General features: G+C 33.5%; 1 protein-coding gene across 2 annotated transcripts in view; it reads left to right on the top strand.

Moving 5' to 3' along the window:
- LOC127168227 (phospholipid-transporting ATPase ABCA1) overlaps nt 1–26,636 on the top strand; it is a 183,456-nt gene that overhangs the window by 125,715 nt on the left and 31,105 nt on the right. For both annotated transcript variants that reach the window (XM_051114869.1, XM_051114870.1), the window contains exons 33-44: nt 7,649–7,743; nt 7,838–7,943; nt 10,888–10,962; nt 11,112–11,281; nt 14,654–14,831; nt 18,545–18,660; nt 18,755–18,899; nt 22,683–22,806; nt 22,881–23,010; nt 23,478–23,598; nt 25,474–25,536; nt 25,856–25,962. In XM_051114869.1, the coding sequence (XP_050970826.1) occupies nt 7,649–7,743; nt 7,838–7,943; nt 10,888–10,962; nt 11,112–11,281; nt 14,654–14,831; nt 18,545–18,660; nt 18,755–18,899; nt 22,683–22,806; nt 22,881–23,010; nt 23,478–23,598; nt 25,474–25,536; nt 25,856–25,962 (1,430 nt within the window). The remainder of the gene's footprint in view (nt 1–7,648; nt 7,744–7,837; nt 7,944–10,887; nt 10,963–11,111; nt 11,282–14,653; nt 14,832–18,544; nt 18,661–18,754; nt 18,900–22,682; nt 22,807–22,880; nt 23,011–23,477; nt 23,599–25,473; nt 25,537–25,855; nt 25,963–26,636) is intronic.

Raw genomic sequence — 26,636 nt, 5'->3', positions numbered from 1 at the left:
TAACACGGAGGTTCATTTTAACTAATGCGTTAAAACCCTCTTGTTGTGTTGCAGGTCAGTTTGACCCACACTTGATTTTAAAGCTGCTTAAAATACGCGTTAAGCTATTTATTTCTTCATGAAATTTGGTAAATATTTCTCATTTAGGGTCGTGAATGTATATGCAAAGTTTCAAAATATAGATGCATTTTGGAAATACTATACAAATCTTTTGCATTGTAGTCAAATTGATCCTTATTAGTTTTTATACAATTTTCCAAAAATAAACACTTTGAAAAACACTAAGGAGTCAGATAATAAGCAGAAAACCTTTATTGTAGCTTGTCAAACCTTGACAGTTAAATGTGTGTAATTATCAAATTTAAGACTGAATGTTTACTTGAAACTGAAGAATCGTCTTCTGAAGGAAAATTCACTGTTCACGCACATACAAAATTCACTATGTTTAATATGTGTGGACTGTTATAGAGAAATAGTTTGTCCAACTTCTCTGAACAGAAACTAATGAGCCATAAATAAACAATCAACATTTTCACAATAGAAAGAGCATTGTTTACCCAGGTGAAAACTAAACTCGTGACATTATCGTATGCATACATTTAGTCTGTAGCATCTCCTGGATCTGGAAAACTGAAGCTCTGTGTCGGTGTGTCAGCAGAAATGCAAATCACTCCTACGCAACGCTGAGTTTAAACTTAGAATTTCCTCTGATTCTCTCTCAGTAAACAAGATTTCTCTGAGTATATACTGCTGAAGACACACATACACAGACACATACACTAGGTTGACCCAGTTTGCAAACATTTGCTCAAGTACTGGTTTTACTAAACTAAGGAAAGAGTCCTTCACACACACACACACACACAGGAGATGTTTTGTCTTGAAGCATAATCATGGATGTTTCGGAATGATGGAGGCTGGATGAATCTTATCCGTTGCCTCAGGGTTTCAGATACATCAAGTGCTGCTTTAATTAGACCAGCAGCAAAAACACACATATGAAAACCCTGAAGGGTTAGGTGTGGGGAAAAAAAATCATTTCTCAACTCTATTTCTGTCCTTTTTTCCTTTTTTTTAACTGCTGTAACAACACAAAATTGGTTTTCAATTGGTCTCAAGTTTTTTTTCTGTTCATTTCATAAAATCAAGGTGTTTTGAAGGTCAGCACATTAAGAAAATGTCTAGTATTAGAACAAGTAAAAATTGTAGTTTAAATACAACAGATCAATTTCATAAAAAATGTGCAAACAGAGCAAACATTTGGAATATGGTGCAGATGCTGATATTTATATGATGTTTGTAACGTAAATCAATGGGATCTTTTTTAACAAAATAGCAGATTTTCATATACTTTTACATAAAAGTATATGAATATTAGTCATCACTCTATATCTCCAATAATATGTCTTAGTAACATGAGATTTATATGAACCAAACATATAATAAATAAACATTCCTCAAAAGATCAGATTTGAGACTCTATCTAACAAATGATTCTTGAAGAATCAAGTACAGCCAAGCTGCTTGAGTCCAGTAAGTGCTCGTCTGGAAATATTACTACAGTTATTCTTACGTTTACTTGATAAAAATCGTTAAGGATTTGACAGCAACATCAAGCATGAGGTGAAGGTGGATGTTTGTGCAATTACATTAAAAGGCCTTTTACTTGCTAAAAAAGTCTAAACTATCAATCAGATGACAGGAGGCATGGAGTAGATTGTGTGCAACTGATCTAAAGGGGTCATTGGATGCCCATTTTCCACAAGTTGATATGATTCTTTGGGGTCTTAATGAAAAGTTTATAACATGCTTTGGTTAAAATTTCTCAATGGTACTGTAAATAACACCTTTTCTACCTTGTCAAAATCAGCTCTGCAAAAATCATCCTGTTCTGGTCGACGTTGCTTTAAATGTTAATGAGCTCTGCTCGCCCCGCCCCTCTCTTCTCTCTGTGGAGTGACGAGCCTGCTTACTTTAGCCGCTAAACTTGCTAACTAGCACACTATTAGGAAAGGTGATCGCAAAGGGTCATAAAAAACCCTTATTCTCACTTCTGCTGTAAGTGAAGCTGGAACACGATTGATTCGCGCAAACATAGACGCATTTATGTAGATCGGGAGGCGCATTCCATTCACAAACAAACGTAATCCACTGCTCAGATTTTGGGAGTAAATGATGACCACTATGTTCATTATTACATCCAGCAACACAACACCTCAGTCGCTCAATCAGAGATATTCTTGTCTAATTTTCATCCCTGCTCCGGCATCAAAACAATGGAGGTCGGACTGTTACAGCTGATTTAGGGCGGGTCTGAGGTAAGACACTCATGGAAATCAACTATCGTGGGAGTGTCACACCGACAGGCATCTGAGAATGGCTCGATTTGAAAAAGGGGATATTATTTTTACAGATTAATTAAAAACAACTGCATGGATTTTTATCATTATAGGATAGATGTGTACATACACTGCCAACACACATTAATGTTCAAGCAACATGTAAAAGTGAACTTTGCATCTGATGACCACTTTAACAGCAAACTTTGCACCATGTTGACCATTTTGAGGCCTTAATGATTTGCATATCAAATATGATACAGTATGATTATAGGGTTAAAAGATTATATTTCCAGAGAAGTGAAAGCAATATGATGTTCTGTTTTGATAACTTTTCAAATGCACTGGGCAAAAAAAAAAAAAAAAAAAAAGTAGAGGTCCACAGACAGACGAGTGCTGATCTATCAGCTATTCATCACAGTGATAAATATTAATTAAACTGCATCTGCAAGTTTCATAAACCCTGGACTGAATACACTCCAAACTTTCCCCAAAATCTAATTTCCAGACTTTCACATTTTTCAGATTTCTTTTCTCTTTGTTGATAGTAATCACACAGTTCTCCAAGAATGTTCACAGCACTATCGGTTTTAAAAGTAAAAGCTGCTGAATAAAATGGTAGCCATTGACGTCTGTAGTATGGGAAAAAAAAAAATACTATGGAACTCAATGGCTACCAACAACTGTTTGGTTACCAGCATTCTGCAAAATATCATCTTTTGTGTTTATACACAATAAGTCACATTATGCTTTGTGTGAGAAACAATCACTAAGTATTTTAGAACAAATTTAAGTTATTTACCAAAATTCAGCAAAAGTAGTCCATGTAATTTGTGCGCTGTATTTTATGTCTTCTAAGCCAATAGGATAGCTTTTTTAGAAAAGATGTTGAAGTTATTTATTTGTCTTTCAGTATTTAACATTCATATTGTACCCCTTAATTACATCTGTTTGTTCGCCTATATCTGAAAATCACTGCGCTGAAATGCTAAACGGCATCACATTAACCCAGCGACCTTTTCAAACACCTTCCACGTCTATTGTGTCGCATTAAGCGCTTACGGGGCAATTTATGTTGCTGTAAACTGTATTTCACCGCAAATGGCCCCGTGAAAGAGTTTTGATGGATTATTTTCAAGCTGTAGAGCTTACAGGACAATCGCACACACATTTCTTTGATCGGCTATCAGACTCATTCTTCATCCGCTCTCTTTATATCTGTGTCCTTGATAAGTGAAAGAGAGGAGGCGGACGCTCCGCACCAGTTTCTTAATGAATCGCTGGTTTCCATGGCGATGACAGGTCAGTGGTGTCGTTAGGTGTTCGTTAAGCTTGTGAAGTGAGTTCGCTTGTGTTTGACTGCAGGACCGTGGATGCAATAATCAGTCCCCTGGCTTTCTCTGTTGTTTCTTTCTTGATATGAAATGCATAACAAAGCCAGTTTTATTTCTTTTTTCCTCATATAACTTCACTCTGATTATACACAACTGCATTTGTCATCCTGCACAAAAGCGAAGCCATGAGGATTCTGAATATAGACTGATTTTAGTTGTAACAGCAGTTTTCGGTATAACTGGATATTATGGACTCATTCTTGTATTAGATTCTATTTACGTAGCCAGAAAGTAATCTGATGCTTGTATATACTTCTTTATAACAGTATAACAGATGCTAGCAACACAAAATTGATGATGAACAATACAGGGAAGAAAAATAAACTGAGGATTTAAGTACAAAGGGCAAACACAGTACCTTATAAGTTAATTAACGCTCAGGTGCTCTTCGGTTACTAATGACCGAAAAAATGTACATTTTGAATTTTTTTAAATCCTAGCTTCATCAGAATGGTACAAAAATTGACTTTTATGGTACTTGGTATGTGAACACACACAAAAAATTAGGGCATGATTCGAAGAAGCTAAGTGGTCGTAAAAAAAAACTAGACACACTTGTGGTCTTTGTGGTCAGAAATGACAGCCATAGGAAATGAATGGGAAATGGGCCAAAAAATTACGAAAATACAGATTTTTTTTGTGTGTTTGTACAATCTACAAATCCGCCAAATTGCAGACAAAAAGACCACAGCAATTAAGGGTGAAACTCTAAAACATCAAGAGTGCAAAACCAAACCATCCACTCACACACACACAAAACACTTATACACACTCAGATGAATTGCTATGGCTATAACCATATAGCCAAAATGAGTCAGAAGGCTGAAATAAGATGCTGAAATTAGATCAATTAGACCCGGAAGGATTAATTTCTGATAAAACATTCCTGTTCATTTTTGTTACATTTTTGTAGAATTTGAATGTTTTGTGTAACAAAATGCTTTCTCTGTTTTCTCTGTTGTAGTAATAATAATGCAAAAACTGACACTTCAAATAAAAAAAAATCTAAACCTTTACAAAAAGTTGTCTTTGAGAATGTCTACATATATATCCAAATCCACAACCTAATAAAAAATAAGTATTTATGTGTAAAATCAACTAGGAAATTTATAAGCCTTTTATATAGAGCTGTATAGAAATCTAGTGGCTAAACAATGGAATTGCAGATGTTGTTCTTATTTTACTCCCACCAGGTGGCACTAATCTGGCTTCAAAAATTGGATTTTAAAGGCTTTAATCTCTATTTTAGAATGAAAAACTGAATAATAAAAAAAGGGATATAAATATTTTAGAATAACTTTTTGTTTTATTTTCAATTTGGAAAAATTGATCATAATTATTGTATAAATATTAAATAGTATCATGAAATCCTTTCAAAATACAAAATAAAAAAGAAAACATATTCTTGAACAAAAATATATCACTGGAGGAAATTATATTTTAAGTGTATGGTCACTTTTGACAGCAGAAACCACAAGTGTGACTCCAGAGGGTTAAAGGCAACAGGTAAATGGGATGAATTAAATGAAACATGAAAACTAGGTCAAAGTAAAACAGCAGCTGAACACAATGAAAATGAATACATAACAGAACATAAGCCTGACATTGCTTCAGTCCAGTAAGTTTTTGTCTTGTTATTCTTACATTTGCTTATAAAAAATTATTTTACAGTGTTCTTTACAGGACTATGGGTTTATGAATATCAAGCTAAACAAACAACCTCTCCACATTGTAATATTGCTTTATAATGTGCAATGTGAGTGTAATTTGCTAATTTCTGACTCTATCATGCATGTATTTGCAGTCATTAACGTATCCGGATTGCTATGGTACTCCAGCTTCTGTCCAATATTTGGCTGTGAGATTTGTTGGCAAAGCTCCCGTTTAATTTTGCAGAGAGGAGAACAGGAGATGATGACAGATGATGAAGATTTGATGTGATATCTAGCAGGCTGCAGTCATTTGCAAGGGCTGAGAAATAGACTTAATTGGAGGGAACAAAGACCCCATGAAACAGTTTGATGAACACAGTTTTCGAACATATTTCTGAAGTGGGACGCATCAGAAGGCTTGAATTTTTTTTTTTTTTCTTTTAACGTTCAATAGCCTTAATGTTACAGCCATGAACCATGATTTCCTCATGATATTTCCTCTTTCAACAGTAGGGTACCAGAAGTAAAAATTCCATTAATTTCTTCATAGAGAAACTGATTTTAAACAATTCATTAACTGCTAAAGACAGATCTACACTGAGCTAAGAGGTTGTTAACTGGCGAAGTCAACTACGCCAATCAGAGAATAGAAACAAGCATATTGTAACAGAATGACTCTTTAGCTCCACCCACTCTCGTGAAGCATGGTGAGTAATGTAACATGCATATTTTGAAATAAATTGTGAAATGAAGTGATTGTTTGAATGCCGTTCTCAAAATGCTGACATCACTGGGATGCAAAGCTTGATGTTTGTCTTCTGTTGGAGCTATTTTTGATAGCAGGACAGGAATAAACCAACCTACTGGGCAATTTTGCTTTGATAGATGTGGACTAAAAGCTACAAAACCACAGTTTTGATTTCAAGGTAAAAGCATTATTGGAATGGTTCCGTTCACGCTTTGTGAATCAGCGTCAAATAGATGTTCATTATACAAATCACAAGCCTCCAGCAGTGTAACCTTGTGCGTGTCAGAGCGCTTCCATTTAGGCCGCTTTCTGTGGAATGGAGTCTGTGTCATTAGTTTCACGCTGATCGTGAATCTCACCGGAGAAACTCACGCTTTTATTGTTACAGTGTGTTATTCTTGTTTGCTTGCATCTGTGTGATTGTATGCACATCTGTCAATCTTTTGCACTGTTAGAGGGGAAATGTGCAGACATTTAAGGTGATTCTGGCTTCATTTACCTCTTTTCAAACCCCCACCACACACACACAAAAATGAGACATTTTAAAGAAAATTCCAAATGAATTAGGACTGGGACTGACTAGCTGACTAGGACTGACTGAGCATTCTGAGACGTGCACTTTAGGACTGGCTGGTCTAACCTGAAAAATAAGCCTTTATTAATGCTATTTTGCTATTGTAATACAGTTGTTGTCGGATTTTATTGGTGATTTCAAATATGAAATTTAATTGTATGCTTGGTGAACAGTTTTGAAGAATTTGATGTTTTCTCATTCAAAAGATAGGAGATGCACTTGCCTGCCCGAGAGACGTTTCAAAGATGGTCGCCGAGTAAAATAACTGGTCCTGAAGGGACTTTATGATGTACTGACACAAAATGATTTGCAACAGTTGCTTTGTCGCGTCCAGTGTAGACAGCCTCAAGCTGTTTTTTGTTTTGTTTTGTTTTTTTTAATACTTTTTTTAGTAGTTAGAAGTTTTTTGGTAGTAGAAGTTATGAAGTAACTTAAAACATTTGGCTGGTGAGTAAAAAAAAAAGCCAATTTCAATCCCTGTTTATGACTTTGATTTATCTTTTGAATTTATTATTTTCAGTTTTCATTTTAAGTTTGAGTAATTGTATGTTTTTTAGCAGTTGTTGTCTAAAATGTTTCTTTGACGTTTTAGTTTGTCACTTTAGTATTGCATCTTAAATGTATTTCAGTTTTTTATCAATGCAAATATTTGAGTTAACAGTAACTACACTGTTATTCAGTCATATTTAAAAAGTCAGCTCAATTGTGTTTAAAATATATTACACTTTTACTATATTTTTTCCTTTTTAATTTTAGTTTAGAAGGTATTTTTATTTATTTTGTTGTGTGTTTTGGTTTTTATTATGGTTTTTAAATAATTTTTTATTCATGTTTTAGTTATTTTCAAGTGCATCAACAACATTAAAAATTGGTATCAGTTTTATTTTGTAACAGGTTTATTTTCAAGTAACGATTTTAAATTGTGTGTGTTTCTTTTGCAGAAAACTCAGAACACCACAGACACCTTGCAGAACCTCACGGCCCGAAACATGACCGACTTCCTGATCAAGAGCTACCAGAAATCAGGAAAAATACGGTAATAACACACACTCATGCTACAGGATGTGCAGAACGAAATGTGATCAAAGCAGCGCGATTGCTAACGCATGCACGCGCGCGTGTGTGTGCAGGTACGGCGGAGTCTCGGTGGGCGGCGTGAACTCGCAGGTCAAACTCAATGAATCTGACATTACAGCACTGATCGACGACCTCAAATCAGTCCTCAACATCTCACAGGTGAGAGCGGCGGGTTTTAGCATCGTCTTCCAGAAATGGCTGGTCAAATGTGGCATTATGGCTATTTCTTACTGATATCAGATTGCTGAAGTGTTTGAGATACGTTTCTGAGCTGATGCCAAAACTTCACTGCATTTTACAAGCCACAGAGATTCGACATCTGACGAGAGTTTTCCATCCATAATCATCTGTTTTATAGGTTGTTCTTCGAATTGCATTCAAATGCATGAAATATAAATTCATAAGCGAAGCTTCAGAATATTAGTGTCGTTTCTTTTTTGACAACAGCAGTGATTAAAACCAAATTCTCACAGTTGTTATTGTAGTTATTGTAACAATGCGTGTTTATTTATTACAAACAGCTTTTTTATCCATATTCATGTTCATTAACAAGTAGCAAGTACCATTTGCTGCATCCAGTAATTTCTTGCATTTGCATTTATGTTTATCACTTAACTATCAAAACATGATGGGAAATCTCCATGTGAATATGCATGAGCAGCTTGAGCACATGCTATGATTTGAAGTCTGTTTTATTTCCTGTTTTTTTAATGCCGTGTGAAGCTTTTCAGGCTTTCGAAAGCATTTAAATGTGGTGAAAATTCCCACCAGCTCTCCGCTAAACATTCACTTGTCAGATACGGAGATCATGTTTTGTCCCACAGTGCAATTTTGTTGAATTTTTTTAATACTTTGAAATGGATATCTGATGCTCTCCTGAAGTTCAGAATACTGTATATTCCCATTAATATATTCCTTCATGTACTGTGGTCTTTTGAAGATAGAAAGTAAAAACTGATCATTTCAGGATCCTCTATTATTAATATGATTCAGCTCATTAACTTCATTTATAACCTAAATATGATGTCCTGTCATGATTATATTATAATGCTTTTTCACCAAATGTACTTTTATATATCAAGGATGCAATGAATTGATAAAAAATGACAGTTAAACATTTAAAATGTGACAAAATATTTCTTTTTTAAAGAAATGCTGTGCTGTTGAACCCTCTATTCATAAAAGAATCCTGAAAAATAAAATGTATTACAGTTTTCACAGAAATATTGGGCAGCACAGCTGTTTTCAACATTGATAATAATCAGAAATGTTTCTTGAGATGCTGAAGATGAGATGCTGAAAATTCAGTTTTGATTACATAAATTGAATTTTAACAGATATTCACATTGAAAACATCTATTTTAAATTGTAGCAATATTACAAAATATTACTATTTTTACTGCATTTTTTTGCAGTTGAATCAATCAAATTTTAAGTAAATTTTTCAGTGAGATTTGACAGAATAATTTCAGAAGAATTGTCCATTTACAAGCCTTAAAATCAACTACATCATTGCATTTAACCGTTTAATGTCAATATTTTTAATTTATATAGATATAATCTAGATTTCTATAGACAGATTTTATTTCAGGACGCTGATTTTTACATTTGACATTAAGTCACCTTTGACCGAAGTACAAAATGCATTTATTGTGCAAAAAAATATGCAAAATATGTCCTTAAAATCAAAGTGAAATGTTTTAATTTAACATATTTTGAGGGTCAAGCCCTGTCAGTGGTAGCATGTGCCATATTTGACTGGGATCTGTTAAATGACAGTGACACTGAAGTGGACGCGTGGTCTTTAATATCAGCAATAAATGTTATAAATAAATGCTTTCTCAAGCCAAAATGTGATATTCTGCTATTCTAACAATGCTAGTTGCATTTCATTATTTATTAGCATTAGCAGCCCTAGTTTTGGCTCTAAATGTAACACGGTTGAATCCTCTCCGGCAGCGCGCCAGAGTCTGGATGGCGGATGGGATTTTAATGCTGCTTAGCTCTGTGATGGACGGCTGTAATGCTAATAGCGGGACGTTAGCATCCTCCACTCCCTCTCATTCAGACCTGGAGAGTTTTTGGCACCTTTACTGTGAGAGAGAGAGAGAGAGAGAGTGTGTGTGTGTGTGTGTTATTAGTGCTCACAGTGTATTTACAGTGTTGTCTGAAGCAGCAAACATTAGCTTTAGTGTCTGATATCTGTCAGTCTTCACTATGACTACCTAGGCAGCATTTTAAGTAATAGACACACTCCTAACACAAAGGCTGTTCCTGACATTAGAAAATGAAGAAATGTTTCTCTCTGAGATACTGTAGGATTGTTTTGAATGTTATCTGAAGGGTTTTTACCTCATACTTTGTCAGCATCACTGATTCAATTTGCCTGAAAGTTGCATAAATCCAGTCAATAAAAATGTGAATTTGTTACAGTGAGAAAGTTTCTATTTTTTTAGGGAGCAACATTAAATTTGTATTAAAAATGGTTTTGTATGCAAAGTAACAAACTGAGTAATTATGATACAGTAATTGGGTGTCTTATGTAGTTTGGGGTCTGTTTAATGTTTTTTGAAAGAAGTCTCTTTTGCTCATCAAGGCTGCATTTATATGATTAAAAATACAGTAAAAGCACTAAAATTGTGAAATATTATTTATATATTTAAAATAGATTTCTATGTGTATATTATTTAAAATGTAATTTATTTCTGTGATCAAAGCTGAATTTTCAGCATCATTACTCCAGTCTTCAGTGTCACATGATCTTTCAGAATCATTCTAATATGCTGATTTGCTGCTCAACAAACACCTCTGATTATAATCAATGTTGCTGATCAATATTTTTGTGGAAACTGTAATGCATTTTATTTTTCAGGAGTCTTTGATGAATGGAAAGTTCAAAAGAACAGCATGTATTTGACATCGAAATCTTTTGTAACGTCAAACATGTCTTTACTGTCACTTTTGATCAATTGAATGCATCCTTGATTAATAAAAGTATTAATTTCATTCAAAAAAAAAAAAAACAATATTTACAATATAAAAAGCTGCAATATTTACAATACTGTGTGATTCACACACAAACTCTTTTTCTGTCTCTCTGCAGTTTAATCAGACTGAGCCGATTTTCCAGGCCATTCAGTTGTTTCTGTTGGAGTTGGGCACCAGAGACAATGTGAAGGTGAGCAAAAGTGTCTTTAACTTAGGGTTTTACAGTATCAGTACAGTGTTTTTCATTTGTGGTTTCCATTATTTCCATTTTTTAATAGTTTTAGTTCACAGTAACAACACAGAATGAAGATGTATTTGAAAGTGTGTGTGTGTTTGTAGGTGTGGTTCTATAATCAGGGTTGGCATTCGCTCGTGTCGTTCCTGAACGTGGCCAGTAACAGCATCCTGAGAGGAAATCTGCCAGCGGGACGTCGAGCCGAAGAGTTCGGCATCACCACATTCAACCACCCGCTGAACCTCACCAAAGAACAGCTCTCGTTTGCAGCGCTGTGAGTACAACACACACACAGAAGAGCACACGTCTAGAGCATTTATATCATAATACACTACAGCATATGCATTTTCATTACAGTGAATACCTAGTTTAACATTTACAGTAACATAGCAATGCTGAGGTCAAAATTGTGCATGGAAGGACAAGTAAATAAAAAGGCAAAACTTCTGTTTAGAGACATACAGACATGAAAAAAATGTCTGTTATCAAATAAATAGAAAATGACCTCAGAGCACTTTTTTGTGTCTTGTAATAATAATAGTCAGAGTAATCAGTGTAATTTGACTATTATTTATATGGCGTTCTATATTTTAGGATTTTTAATTAGCTTTTTTATTATTCATTTTCATTTTGTTTTTTTATTTTTTTTGTCTATTTATTCATTTTAGTTTTTTTAATATGATTCTTAGGATTTATTTACTTTTATTTTTAGTTACAGTTTTTTACAGTTTAGTTACAGTAATTTATCAAAAAATTTAAAATGGAAAATTATCCATAAATTAAACTTATAACAAAACTTTTTTTGTTAGTTACAGTTTTAGTTTTACCTGTTTTAACTGTTGATTTATTTCAAGTTAGTAATTTATTAAAAAACGAAAAATGGAAAATTATCCATAAAGTAAACTTTTAACGAAACTGAATTAAATTTAAACTTTTTTTGTTACAGTTTTAGTTTTACCTCAGTTTAATTGTTGATTTATTTCAAGTTAGTGATTTATTAAAAAACGAAAAATGGAAAATTATCCATAAATTAAACTTTTAATGAAACTGAATTAAATTTAAACTTTTTTTGTTACAGTTTTAGCTCATTTTTAATTGTTGAATTATTTCAAGTTAGTAATGGAAAATTATACATAAATTAAACTTTTAACGAAACTAAATTAAATTTAAACTTTTTTCTTTTAGTTACAGTTTTAGTTTTAGCTCATTTTTAATTGTTGATTTATTTGAAGTTAGTAAGTTATTAAAAATGAAAAAAATGAAAAAAAGGAAAATTGTCCAGAAATTAAATTTTTAACTAAACTAAATTAAATTGAAACTTTTTTTTTTTTTTTGTCAGGTGCAGTCTTAGTTTTAGCTCATTTTAAATTGTTGATTTATTTCAAGTTAGTAATTTATTAAAAAATTAAAAATGGAAAATTATCCATAAATTAAACTATTAACAAAACTATTTTTATTGTTATTTACCGTTTTAGTTTTACTTCAGTTTTAATTGTTGATTTATTTCAAGTTAGTAATTTATTTAAAAATAAAAAAAATGGAAAATTATCCATAAATTAAACTTTTAATTAAACAAAATTAAATTTTATCTAAATTATTATTTTTTATTAGATGTTTTTATCTGTAGTCTAATTACAGTAATAACATTACAAAAGATTTCCATTTTAAATAAATACTGTTCTTTTGAACTTTCCATTCATTAAAACATCCTGAAAAAGCACAAAAATATGAAAATATGAGCAGCACAACTTTGTTCAATATTGAAAATAATTCAATATTGAAACATAATAATAATAATAAAATCAACATATAGAATGATTTCTGAAGGACATCATGTGACACTGGAGACTGAAGTAATGATGCTGAAAATTCAGCTTTAAGCACAGAAATAAATGACATTTTAACAGATATTCACATAGAAAACAGCTATGTTAAATTGTATTAATATTTCAAATGTTTCAGAATGTTACTTTCAAAAACATTCAGAAGTCTCACAGCATTTGTTTAATAAATGCAGCTCCCTTGCAAAACTGAGATGAGTTCACTGTCTGAATGTGTGTGTGTGTGTGTGTGTGTGTGTGTGTGTGCAGGGATTTTGTGTGTTCATGGATAATTAAACCCAGCTTGTGAAGGCTTGTTGATCTCACAGTATTTGCTGTGAAGATGAATGGTTTGACAGGAGGGATGCGGGGGCTCGGAAATGATCCTGTGCTGTAAATGTGCGTCCAGGTTAAATGAGCGTCGTCCAGCGTGTAACGAGGGCGTCACTTCCCTCTAATCATGAATAATACAGTCCTGAAACTCAGTCGCCTTCACCGTGTGAGAGACTGTGATTAGTGTCAGATCTCACCTCAGCGGCCTGAGAGACGTTCAATCTATTAGGTGTAAACAGCAGGGAGTCCAGAAAAAAAGGGGGAACATGAAATGTGAGCAGAATTCCCAGAATGGCCTGCTCGATGTTGTGGAGAGATGTTAAAGTTTTATTCTAAGTAAAGAGTGACCTACTGAAGATCTGTTTCTCAGAAACAGATGGCATCTGTCCTCAAAACTAATGTTAATACACCAGCGTCTGCAGCTTTTTTTTTTTTTTTTTGCTTTTAAGCATGATTTCTCTGAATATTGTATTGATTTGCTTATGTGTTGGTTATTTTCCTTGGAATGTTAAATGGTAACCAGCAGTTTGGAGTCTAGATCTCAGGGAAGCTGTATAACGTTCTGAGAACCAGATGTGTCTTTCTAGAAGACTAATTCTGCTAATAATAAATACTAAACTAAATACTATTTATTGCTGAAAGCAGCTGTTGTTTCAGTTTAATACATACACAACTTGCCATCATCTTGTGTCGGTTATCGACTAAATATAAAATCACCTCAGAGCAGTTTTTATGTCTTTTGTGCATTTAATAATCAGTGTAATCATTATTTAAATGCTATTTTAGATTTTAAGATGTTTAATGAGATTTTTTATTATTCATCTTAATTTGAATTTTTATAAATGTTTTGACTCTTTTGGTTTTTTTTTATTTATTTTATTTTTTTAATATTATTTTTTGTCAGTTTATTTATTTATGATTATATTATTATTATTATTATTATATTTGTTATTATTATTATTATTATTATAGTTATTATTTTTTAGGTTTCTGTTTAACTTTTAGCATAGTTTTAATTGTTTATTTATTTCCAGTTAGTAATTTTAGTGTTTCAATATAAACTAATTTCAGTTATTGCCAAGGTCATTTAGTTAATGTTTTTCCATTTACATGTACTGTACATATTGTATTCTATTTTTTTTCAGTTAACAAAAATGTGATTTACCCCTCGTCTGGGTTTATTTTGCAATAATGAATATTGTGTACTGTACATTTCTCCTTACATATTATTTGGCATTTGAATTTTATACATGGACTTTATTTATTTATTTATTTATTTATTTAGAGCCCTGGATAACGCTGTTATCCACAATGCATAATCTGATTATTTTGTGTATTCTGGATATAAAAAGCTTTATTTACAAAATTATTTACAAAGTTTAGAAGTGGGACTTAACAGTCTTCATGATCTGAATAGTGAGCGTGTTTCAGGCACATATAGACATACTTGTGTAAATTCACCATAGTCATAATCTAGTTTTGGTCTCTTGCAGGGCTACGACCTCTACGGATGTGGTGGTGTCGATCTGCGTGATCTTCGCCATGTCCTTCATCCCGGCCAGCTTCGTCCTCTTCCTCATCCAGGAGCGCGTCAGTAAATCCAAACACCTGCAGTTCGTGAGCGGCGTCAACCCCACCATCTACTGGCTGGCCAACTTCGCCTGGGACATGGTACGCTACGTTTCCTCAGTTCTTCTGCACTGAAAGATGGATGGGACGGGGACGGGAGCGAGAGAACTAAAAAGAGGAGCTGAGATAGCTAATTAAAACTCTATTAAAACACCATAAATTTCCCGCAAATCCTGTTCACCGTCTACATTGGTCTAGACAGCGAAACGCTACAGTCTCAGCTGAGAGATGATTCACCTTTGCTAATAAATCACCAATAAATCAATTAGCGTCACCTGAGATAATAAGAGGATTTGCAACATATGCAGCACAAAAAAAAACATCCACACATATAGAGATATTTTTAAAACACAGGGAAAAAACATAGAACGTTTATGAAGAACCGAAAGTACAATAATAATACAAAACTATATATCTGTTCATTTTTAAAAACTGTCGGGGCTACGTAAAAAAAAAAAAATCTATGGCCCAAAATAATAATTATTATTATTATTATTATTATTGCTGCTGTGTTGTTGTTGTTTTGTCCAGTTTGGGCCATAGTATTTTTTAACTTATGTAGACCTGACACTTTTTAAAAATGAACAAAAATGAATTATTATTATTATTATTATTAGGGGCCAAGCACCGAAGGTGCGATGGCACCTATTGTATCTGTTGCCGTTCTTATTATTCTGCTTCTTCTTCTTCTTCTTCTTCCGTTTCTTCCGCCGCAAGTCTATGGCAGCCCATAGAACCGCTTGCGGGAAAGTTGTATAATTTTGCACACTGATAGAGGACAGTCTCAACATTAACCATAGCAAGTTTGGAGTCTCTAACTCAAACTCTCTAGCGCCACCACTTGTCCAAACTTTCAAAAGATTTATGCTAATAACGTTTGAACCGTAAGCCACACAACAAAAATTCTTTTTTCCTCTGATTCCTTGGCTTATGCCGAGTCGAATGGACACCAAAATTCAAAAATCGTAAGGTTTAGTTTTTTCGCTATTCTCAATTGTTCGTAAAACCTACTTTTTCGAACTCGTCCTAGGCCGTTGCACCGATTGTCACAAAAATTGATCCAGATCATCTTCAGACCATGCTGGCAAAAAGTTATGGAATTCAAGTCGATTCGTCCAGCCGTTCACGAATAACACGCGAAAGAATTCTACGAAAAGCTAGCAAAAATCAATGTGAGGCTATATCTCCGTAACAGTTTGTCATATTGACACCAAACTTGGTGTGTGTTATAACAAGCATGACCTGAGCCTACCTGCAGTGTTTCGGTGCAGTGCCCCCCTAGTGGTCAGGAGATACGAAAAATGGCTATTTTTCTTTATAACGTCTGAATGATTTGTCCAAAAATCACAAAACTGGTCTCTTTAGATTCGGTGTGTCATACCGAGTCGAACCATATCCAATTTTCCCATGTCAGCCATTTTGGGTGTCGGCCATTTTGAATTTAGCTTTAAAATGCTGTATCTTGAGAACGGATTAGCGTATCGTTTCGACATTAATTACAAAAATGTTCGGCACCATGCCCTGAATGTACATAAAAATTTTGGGGCCAGCGCCACCTTGTGGTCAAAAGCTATAACTAAATTTAAAATATAAATGCTAATAACTTTTGCGTACATTAGCCTATTGAAATGAAACTGATTTTGATAGATTCCTTCGGTCATGCTGAGAACACCGATACCAATTTTGCCAATTTTGGCTGAACTTCCTGTCCGCCATTTTGATTCATGTGGAAAACCTACTTTTTCGAACTCCTCCTAGACCGTTAGTCCAATTTTCACTAAATTTGACTCAGATCATCTTCAGACCATGCTGACAAAAAGTTATGGATTTTGTGTCGATACACGAAACCGTTTTCGTTTAGCGCATCAACGAATTTACTGGAAAGATGCCAAATTGCATCCGAGTCTGTATCTCTGCAAAGCTTTGACATATTGACACCAAATTTTATATGTGCTATTGTCACCACACTCTGACCAAGCCACATCAATTTGGTAACAGTGCCACCTATGGGTCAGAAGTAATACGCCATTCACTAAACATTAATAATGAAATTTACAAAAATGCTAATAACTTCTGCTTACATTAGCCTATTGTAATGAAACTGATGTCAATAGATTCTTTGGGTCAAGCCGAGAACATTGATATCCATTATGCCGAAATTGGCCAAACTTCCTGTCCTCCATTTTGATTAATGTACAAAACCTACTTTTTCGATCTCCTCCTAGACCGTTAGTCCAATCTTCACCAAATTTGACTCAGATCATCTTCAGACCATGCTGGCAAAAAGTTATGAATTTCGTGTCGATACACGAAACCGTTTTCGTTTAGAGTATCAACGAATTTGCTGGAAAGATGCCAAACTACATCTGAGGCTGTATCTCTGCAAAGCTTTGACATAATGATGGCAAACTTTGTGTGTGTCATTGTCATTTCACACAGAACACGTCACATCAATTTGAAAACAGCACCACCTGTTGGTCAAAAGTGATAAGCCATTAAATTTTATTACGATTGGTTGTATTTATGATTTTTCAGCCATTTCAATTGATCTTATCCTAAAATTATCTTAATTACTCATTTTTGTAGTCGGTCTGCTGCTCCTTGCCATGCTTAGCTCCTCATTCTGCCTCTTTTGTGCTTGGCCCCGTAATTGCTGCTTGCAGCTATATTTATTATTGTTGTTGTTGTTGTAGTTGTAAAATTAAAAATAAACAAAATAAGAAATATTAATAGTGTAAAAAATATTTGTGACCCTGGACCACAAAACCAGTAATAAGGGCCATTTTTTAAAAATTGAGATATGAAATACACACAATTAATAATTAATGAAAAATTCGAAATAAGCTTTCCATTGTTGTATGGTTTGTTAGGATAGGACGATATTTGGCCAAGATACAAATATTTGAAAATCTGGAATCTGAGGGTGCGAAAAAAATCAAAATACTGAGAAAATCGCCTTTAAAATTGTCCAGATTAAGTTCTTAGCAATGCATATTACTAATCAAAAAATTTGATATATTTACAGTAGGAAATTTACAAAATATCTTCATGGAACCTGATCTTTACTTAATATCTTAATGATTTTTCGCATAAAATATCATAAATGTTAAAATATGTTATATATTATATATTTATATATATATATATATATGTAAGCTTTTATTTTGGCTAAAACTTCACCATGCTAAAAACATACGTAATTTAGCCAAAAACATGATTATTTAATAATGAAAATACTCCTACTACTACTGCTAATAATAATAATTACTATAAATAACAAACAAAATAAAAAATATTACGCAGCAGTAACTCTAACTATATTTCCCATTTGTTTATTATAAGCACTTGCAATAAAAAAATATATAATATATAATTGTACTATTGTTAATGTCTTAATTTTGAAAGATTGAGCTTTATTTTGGTTAAAGCTTTTCCTTTGTTGGCAGCAGGTTTCTAAACACTTTTTATTAAAAATCTGATAATGTTCATTGTGTTTTGTTTTCAGATGCACATTATAAGAGACTCAAACTCACATCACATACAGAAAAGCAGCATTTAGTGCAAAATGAGACGCTGAAAACCCGTATCATGAGCTGCTCATATTTATATAAACACAGTGCTGCGCTTTAGCAATTTCAGTTTTATTTTGACGAATTGTTCAGCTGTACACAAAAGTGTTGTAAAAGTATTCAGATTAATGAATATTAAAGCAGAAGTAGTTTAAGTATGAAGTTTGATTGTGTTGTGTGTTTCAGTGTAATTATATCGTCCCGTGTATCATCGTCATCATCATCTTCCTGTGTTTCCAACAAAAATCATACGTCTCTCCACCAAACCTGCCTGCTCTCATCCTGCTGCTGGCGCTCTACGGGTGAGTCTGTGTGTGTCTGATTTTGTGTGTGTGTGTGTGTAGTTTTATTTCATCCAGAGGTTGTTGAGTTTGCGTGTGTGTGTGTGTGTTTCAGGTGGTCCATCACTCCGATGATGTATCCCGCCTCCTTCCTGTTCAGCATTCCCAGCACAGCGTATGTGGTTCTGACCTGCATCAACCTCTTCATTGGCATCAATGGCAGCGTGGCTACATTTGTCATGGAGCTCTTCGACGACCCGGTGAGACTCCAGCGCACACAAACACACACACACACACACACACTTACTGAAAACCTGCAGTGGAGAACATTCTGTCAAATAAGGAACTTCCTTTTCTATTTATGTTCTTTATTTACTGACAGTCTGAGACCATCTCTCTGTTTTGGCCTGATGTAGGTTTGCTAGTGCAAAGCGTTCTTTCAGCTCACCCTGAGAATATAGACACATTCACAACAACCACGCCAATAACTATATTAGCATCCACACCAACGCAGGATTGCATTCTGCTTCTTATGATCATAGTTTTGTTGTCTGCTGCTTTAAATGCTGATCGTCAATGTTTTGTTTATTCTTCTGTCAGGAAAAAAATGCTTCTGAAAGCAATGCCAATGGTATTTATTTATTTATTTTTAATAAAGAGCTCCAGGTTTGCTGTAGTTCTTTGTAAATCTGCAGAATGTATCAAAAAATTGTGATTATATTTTAATAATAATAATAACTACAACAACAACAAATGTAAATCTCAGTGTTTAAAGTGATAAAAGTATTTTGATGATAATAATAGTACTAATAATAATAACTAAATTAGTGTCCACACCAATGCATAATAATGTTCTTTTTATTTTCTGTTTAGGTAGGACCGCAGCAAAATTGGGGGGGGAAATAACTAACTAAAACTAAAATTTTAAAAAGATCTATTATTATTATTATTATTATTATTTAATTCTGCACAATTGTACAATAATTTAAAAATGATGATTATTATTATTATTATTTAGGTCTGCACAATTTTACAATAATTTAAAATAGTATTATTATTGCTATTATTGTTATTATTATTATTATTATTATTATTTAATAATTCTGCACAATTTGCCCCAAAATTTTGACATTTTACAATAATTGAAAAAGTATTATTATTGTTGTTGTTGTTGTTATTTAGGTCTGCACAGTTTAACAGTAATTAAAAATATTGTTGTTGTTGTTGTTATTGTTTAATAATTCTGCACAATTTGCCCCCAAATTTTGACATTTTACAATAATTAAAAAATGATTATTATTGTGATTATTATTATTGTTGTTGTTATTTTTATTATCATTATTATTATTTAATATTATTTAGGTCTGCACAATTTGCCTGAAAATTTTGAAATTTCACAATAATTCAATTATTATTATTATTATTATTATTATTATTATTATTTTTAGGTCTGCACAATTTGCTCCAACATTTTGACATTTTACAATGATTAAAAATATTATTATTATTATTATTATTATTATGTAGACTTTTTACAAATGAATTACTAATAAATATTAGTAATAAATATTATCTTTGGTTGAATCTAGTTTAACACACTATTTGCAAACTGACAAAATGAGTATTTGAGTGTCGTTTCTGGAGGTTGATGGTTTTTGTCAATTTTAGTTGGTTTAGCTGGTCCCCCAGCTGACAAGAGCCCAAACTAGTTTTCTAGAACCATTTAACTAGACCAGCAAATATGGCGAGCCAGTTTAGATTAGTTTAAGCTGTTTTCTTCAGAAACATTTATAAATGTTTACTTAGACCTCCAAGTGCGCTCTTTCAAGTCAAAAATGTAAAAACACTGACTTTATTAGTTATTCAGGATGTCTGGCAAAGGTTAGTAAGACAGCTAACGTCACATACAGCGTCTTTACAGCGTACAGAGACAGAGAGATGATGGTTTAAAGCCTCTACCCACAATCCTCTGCCCTGAGCTGATGTTTTATTTCTAATAAAGTTTCACAGCTGAAGCTGATTTGACATTATTGACAGGCAGTCCGTTTAAACTTTCAGAAGTGCCTCTCGAGGGGCCGCTTATGTGGGATAAAGACATGAGGACTGTCAGACGCTGCTGTAGATCTGTCATCTTCAGTAACAAAAGTCTGTTTAACACTCCGTCCCTCCTTGACAGCGTCCTCATCCAATCACTGTCAGTCTCTCATCTGTCCGTCTGCAGCTCTGACGCGTAATAAAAATACATGTAATGTTTAGGTTGTTTTGACAGTTTAAAGCCAACCTATGTGAGCCAGTTTAAAAAGAATGGTGTTAAGATTTTACACCATTAACTAGTAAGTCCAGTAACTAGATGCCACAGTTAGTTTGTTCATGAATGAGATTTCTTGTTCAGTCGCTCCAGCACTAAACTAGCCTGAATGGAGCTGAATGAAGCTCTTCAGATGTGTTGTTAAAGTGTTTGTGTGTATGATGGCGGACGTGTGTCTCAGAGAATGTGGGTCAGTGTGAATCCTGTGAGAGATTCTCTGTCTCTGGTGTTTGTGGTGATGTATGAGCGTGAGCTTTGTACAGTGCTTGGCGAGAAAACTGTCCTGTGATTTCTTCAGTGTTTGATGAATCGCACACTGCTGGAGACGGATAGACTGCCATCAAAAACACTGTTTTATCGCTTTTAAATTTAAGACTGAGATGAGGGTACAGTTTCACTATGAAAAAAAATAGGTTTCAGAAATTTCTAGTAAATTTCACAATTAATAATTGACATTTTAAAGTAGAAGGACTGAAATAGTATAAGCAGTTCATTTTAATTTATATGTAATAATAGGAAAACCATGGAATAGAAAAATAAATGTTTTTGATGTTCATGTAACAACATTAAAATGCAAATCAATGTCTGTTTATTTAATTTTTTGTTTTGTTTTTTACAAAAATAACATAACATAAAATCTAAGATGGAAAACAAACTTGAAGTACTTAAAAATTAGAAATGTTGCCGTGGCAAATAAGTTTAAAGCTTAAGTAATATAAAAAATAATTAATTAATTAATTAATTAAAATATACAAAAACTCAAGAGAATAAAATAAAATAAAATAAAATAAAATAAAATAAAATAAAATAAAATAAAATAAAAATCTAAGATGGAAAACAAACTTGAAGAACTTAAAAATGAGAAATGTCCCCTTGGCAAAATGAGTTTTAAGCTTAAGTATACAAAAAAATTACAATAATAAAAAATATAATAATAATAATAATAATAATAATAATAATAAATACAAAAATAAAGTAAAATAAAGCCAAATTAAAAAATATATATATTATTTCAATAAAAAATATAAAAAAGGAATTTTGGATACAATATATAAAAATTAAAATATATATAAAAAATAATGCATTTTAAACTAAAATTAAAAATAAAAGTATAATATGTTAAATATATAAATCAATACAGAACTAATAAATTATATTAGTGCATATTGCAGAATTCAGAGTGATCAGCGTCTATCACTATAAAACAGGGTTTCTGTTGGTCTTAAAACGTCTTAATTGGCCCTTCAACAAATTATGGTCATAAAAATGTCTTAAATCAGAGCAGAAAATACATACTTAAATTCATGGCATTAAATGTTGTGTGCACTGCTAAAAATTAATATCTTCCTCAATGTTTTCTCTTGTTTTCTGATACAAATATCTAAACATCTTTTAATGACAAAAATTATTGCTTGAGATGCAAAATCAAGATCTTATTTTCTGAGAAACTGAACAAAATCCAGTTAGTTTGTTTGAAACAAGAACAAATATCTGTCATTGGGGGATGTATTGTATTTTCAAACTTTGAAGTGTTGCTAATGCATTTACATTAATAGGACATATTGGCATACTGTATTACCTTACTTGGTGTTAAAAGATCTTTAAAAAGTCTTACATTTAGTCTCTTATAAAATCATCCATATGACAAACATGCATTTTAATGCTCTCATTATGAGGAATCCTGTGTTTCCAGTCTAACATTGTCTTTCTCTGTCCCGTCTGTGTTTCTCTCCAGAATATAACTCGAATCAATGACGTAATCAAACAGGTTCTGCTGGTGTTTCCTCATTTCTGTTTGGGAAGAGGCCTGATGGACATGGCCAAAAATCAGGCGATGGCCACTCTCTACCAAAACCTGGGTAAGACGTTCACATACACACAGGGAAACATCTGGAGATCTGAGAGGAAAGCTGATGGGTGTTTGTCTCTTCAGGTGAAGACCGCTTTGAAAATCCTCTCAACTGGAACATGGTGGGCAAGAATCTGTTTGCCATGACCATTCAGGGGGCCGTCATGTTCGGCCTGACCCTCCTCATCCAGTACAAGTTCTTCTGCAAACCCCTGTAAGAAACACACTACTTAAGGGGACAGTTCACCCAAAAATGAAAATTTGATGTCAGTGTACTCACCCTCAGGCCATCCAAGATGTAGAAGACTTTTCTTCTTCAGCAGAACAGTAAAGGACATTTTTAGCTCAAACTGTGGTCCTTGGTGATTCTCACAATGCAAGTCAGTGGCTAGCAGCACTTCTGAGAGTCAAAAAGCATATACAGGCAACACAGAGTTAATACCTGCGGCTCCTGAAAATATACTGAGGTCTTATGAAGAGAAATGATCAGTCTGTGCAAGAAGCTAAACGATAAACATTTTTAACAATCCAGAGCCTCAGGCAAACCGTTCACCTACATTTTGGATGGCCTGAGGGTGAAATGTTCATTTTTGGGTGAAATGTCCCTGCGTGACTTCACTGACTTGTACACATGATCCTGCCGTCTGCTTTGTGGTGACATATGCACATCTTCACTCACAGGTCAGTAAAATCACTACCGACATCTTCAGATGAGGAGGATGAAGACGTGGCTCGAGAGCGTGAACGGGTGCATCGAGGCGGAGCTCAGAATGACCTGCTCCGAATCTGTGACCTCACTAAGGTACTTTCTGTTCCTGTCACTTCAAGTCGAATTTACAACTTCCTACTGTGAAAAGTGCCATAAAAACAGTGTTGCCAGGTCCACGGACTTCTTGCGGTATTGGGCTGCTTTAACATTGTTGCTGTGGGTTGTTTTTCATGTCCGCGGGTTGAAGCGACCCCAGTAATGTGATATTTAGCCCCTGGAATGCAAATTTTACCAGGGGAACCCTGCCAAAAAAAACTTGTATTTTACCCCAGCGGAATGTGATTGGGCTAGTTTTGAGTAGCAGTTAGGCAGGTTTTGTTATGAAAAACTGGCAACCAAAAACATGTGTTTTTGATGAATTGTGGGCAGCTGATCAGGACTGAATACCAACTGGAGAGTCAGATAAATGAGCGAGACCAGTTTAAACCAGTTTAGGACCAGCAAACCAGATTATTTTTCACCAGGTTTGAATAACCCAGCTTGATTCGTTAATAAACTTTTAAAAGTTTCAAAGAAACTTCTGGTTTTTTTTTTTGGTTTTTTGCAATTACAAAATGTTTACATTTTTGTGACTTTGTGAAATAAGTGTGTTTAAGTGTCTTGAATGTGCACTTGTAGTGCACTCCAAATCTTACAAGTATATTAAAAAAAACTGTACTTGCAGATATAATAATGAAATAAAAGGCCACTTAAGTGACAGAGTAAAGAGAGACGCTTTCATGACTGTTTCTAACACGCTTAAGTACACTTTTAAAAAGTTCGCTTTGTAATGTCAGATCAAGTCTTACTTTAATGTTTATTTTAAATCATTGTTTTAAAGAAGTACACTTATTTTAATGTGCTAACATACTAAAGTACATGTAAAGTACTTGATTATTATTTCAACAGTAGTGTGTCATTCAGTGTTACATATTAAGTTATTATATTTTAAATGTACATTACTACTTTATAATTGCAAATATATTGAGATGCATGAGATACACATTTCAATAGAAATTGATTGTCAGTACATTCAGCAGTACTTTTGCCATATTTTAAAGGAAATTACAAAAATTATAAAATTAAAGTGTCTGAAAGTTAAGTCTCTAAAAACATTGCATTCAGTTCACACTGAAGTTTATTCTTTCCAAGTATGTTATTTCTGTATTAAACACTTTTAAAAAGCACACAAAAGCTCTTCTTTTTTACGAGGGTTTCACTAGTGTCAATAGATTTAAGTTGCATTTATTTTATACTAAGTATAGTTCAAGTCTGTTGACAAATTAAAATAATCACATATACACATTGCAGGGTATTTTTATGTAGTCTATAATATGTAAATGTATTTGTAGTATACTTAGCATGAAATTAACATATTTTAAATACATTTTAGTGTATTTATTTTTCACTAGAGTTGGCTTGTATGGTCATATATATTCAGGACAGACGGTCATAGTCCTGCTGTGTGAGCATACAGATGTTCGCAGTAGAGTCTCAGTGATTAAGAGTGAGAGTTTAATTTGTCCTGATCTGTAATCAGGCGTCTCTGAGCACTGAGAGCAGCTGTCTGTGAATCACGCGCCGCTCTGAGAGCAGACAGGTGTCAGCGCAGGAAACTCTCAAATATCTCCGACCGGATGAGTCAACATGGTCAAATCTTTGCAGTTAAACTTCTGATAATCTGACTGATAATTTAGACTTTTTTAGCAAGTAAACTAGTCTAATTGTACAAACATCTTCCTTCACCTTGTGCTTCACGTATCTTTTATAAATATCAGCATCTGCACCATATTGCATGTGTTTGCTCACTTTGAGTCTGTGAATATATATATATATATATTTTTTTTTTTTTTTTTCATATTCTCACTGTATCAGACTATGTGAGCCATAAAAGCCTGATGTGTAATTTCTGATGTTTTTGTTTTTCAGATGTACCGTATGAAAAAGACTCCGGCCGTGGCTAAAATCTGTGTGGGTGTTCCTGCTGCAGAGGTAAAATACACACACTTGAAATGAAAACTTATTTTAAGCACTTATAAGGAGAAAGTGACTCATTTTCAATAAGTGCATAATACCAAAGGTCTTTAAACAACTTCGGCCTCTGTGGAATTGCTTTTAGCAGATATATTCGGCAGAAATTTGGCAACACAGACAGAAAATGTGAATGAAATGATCTGTAACTAATGATGTGCCTTTCCCCTGATACCACCGGCCATCATCTGTCGTTATCAAAAGCTGTCTTCTTTTCATGAGGTCTTTGTGGATAATAACGTTGAGACTGAATGATTGTGTGTGTCTTTGTGTTTTGCAGTGTTTTGGTTTGCTGGGAATCAATGGTGCAGGTAAAACTACCACTTTTAAAATGCTGACGGGAGACATCAGTCCTACGGCCGGAGACGCCTTCGTGAACGGATACAGGTGAGTCCCTCTGTCCATCACATCTCTCTGGAAAATTACTGATGGTAAAATTCTAGTCATCTTGATGTCGAAGTTTATGGTCTACTATTGTTCAGTGAAAGGATGTACTTAATCTTCCAGTGTTTATTTTCAACCTCAAGATGTCAAATTAAATATTACTGTATATTAGCTTTACATACATTACAAAAAATTTTTAAAAATTTGAATAAATAAATAAATACATAATAATGTAACAATATACTTTAGAATGAAGTTTTGATCAACTTACGCTAGTGAAAAATAAATGTTCTTAAATGTATTTAAAACACTTTTATTTCATGCTACATATACTTAATAATAATACCCTGCAGTTGTACTTTTAGTTTACTAAGCTGCTAAATTCGAACAATTAATTTTGTAGTGCTGAAGTCCAACTAAACATATACTTACGTATATTTGATTGTGCTAAAGTGGAACTATCACAAGTATACTTTAAGTACACTTTAAATATTTTGCATTTAAAGACCGATATTATTTAAAGATCATACAATCCTCATCAATGGTGACATTAAAACATATTTTAGGCTTAATATCAAGAAATGTGCATTGTGCACAAGTGGTACTCCAAATGAAGTTACAATTTTTATAGTGGTACGTCTTGAGCTACATGTCAGTAAATATGTTTAATAGACTAA

The sequence above is a fragment of the Labeo rohita genome, chromosome 7 (genome assembly GCF_022985175.1).
Source record: "Labeo rohita strain BAU-BD-2019 chromosome 7, IGBB_LRoh.1.0, whole genome shotgun sequence".
NCBI classification, from domain to species: domain Eukaryota; kingdom Metazoa; phylum Chordata; class Actinopteri; order Cypriniformes; family Cyprinidae; genus Labeo; species Labeo rohita.
The sequence above is the reverse complement of the archived record's forward strand: the minus strand, read 5'-3'. Positions and strand labels throughout refer to the sequence as shown.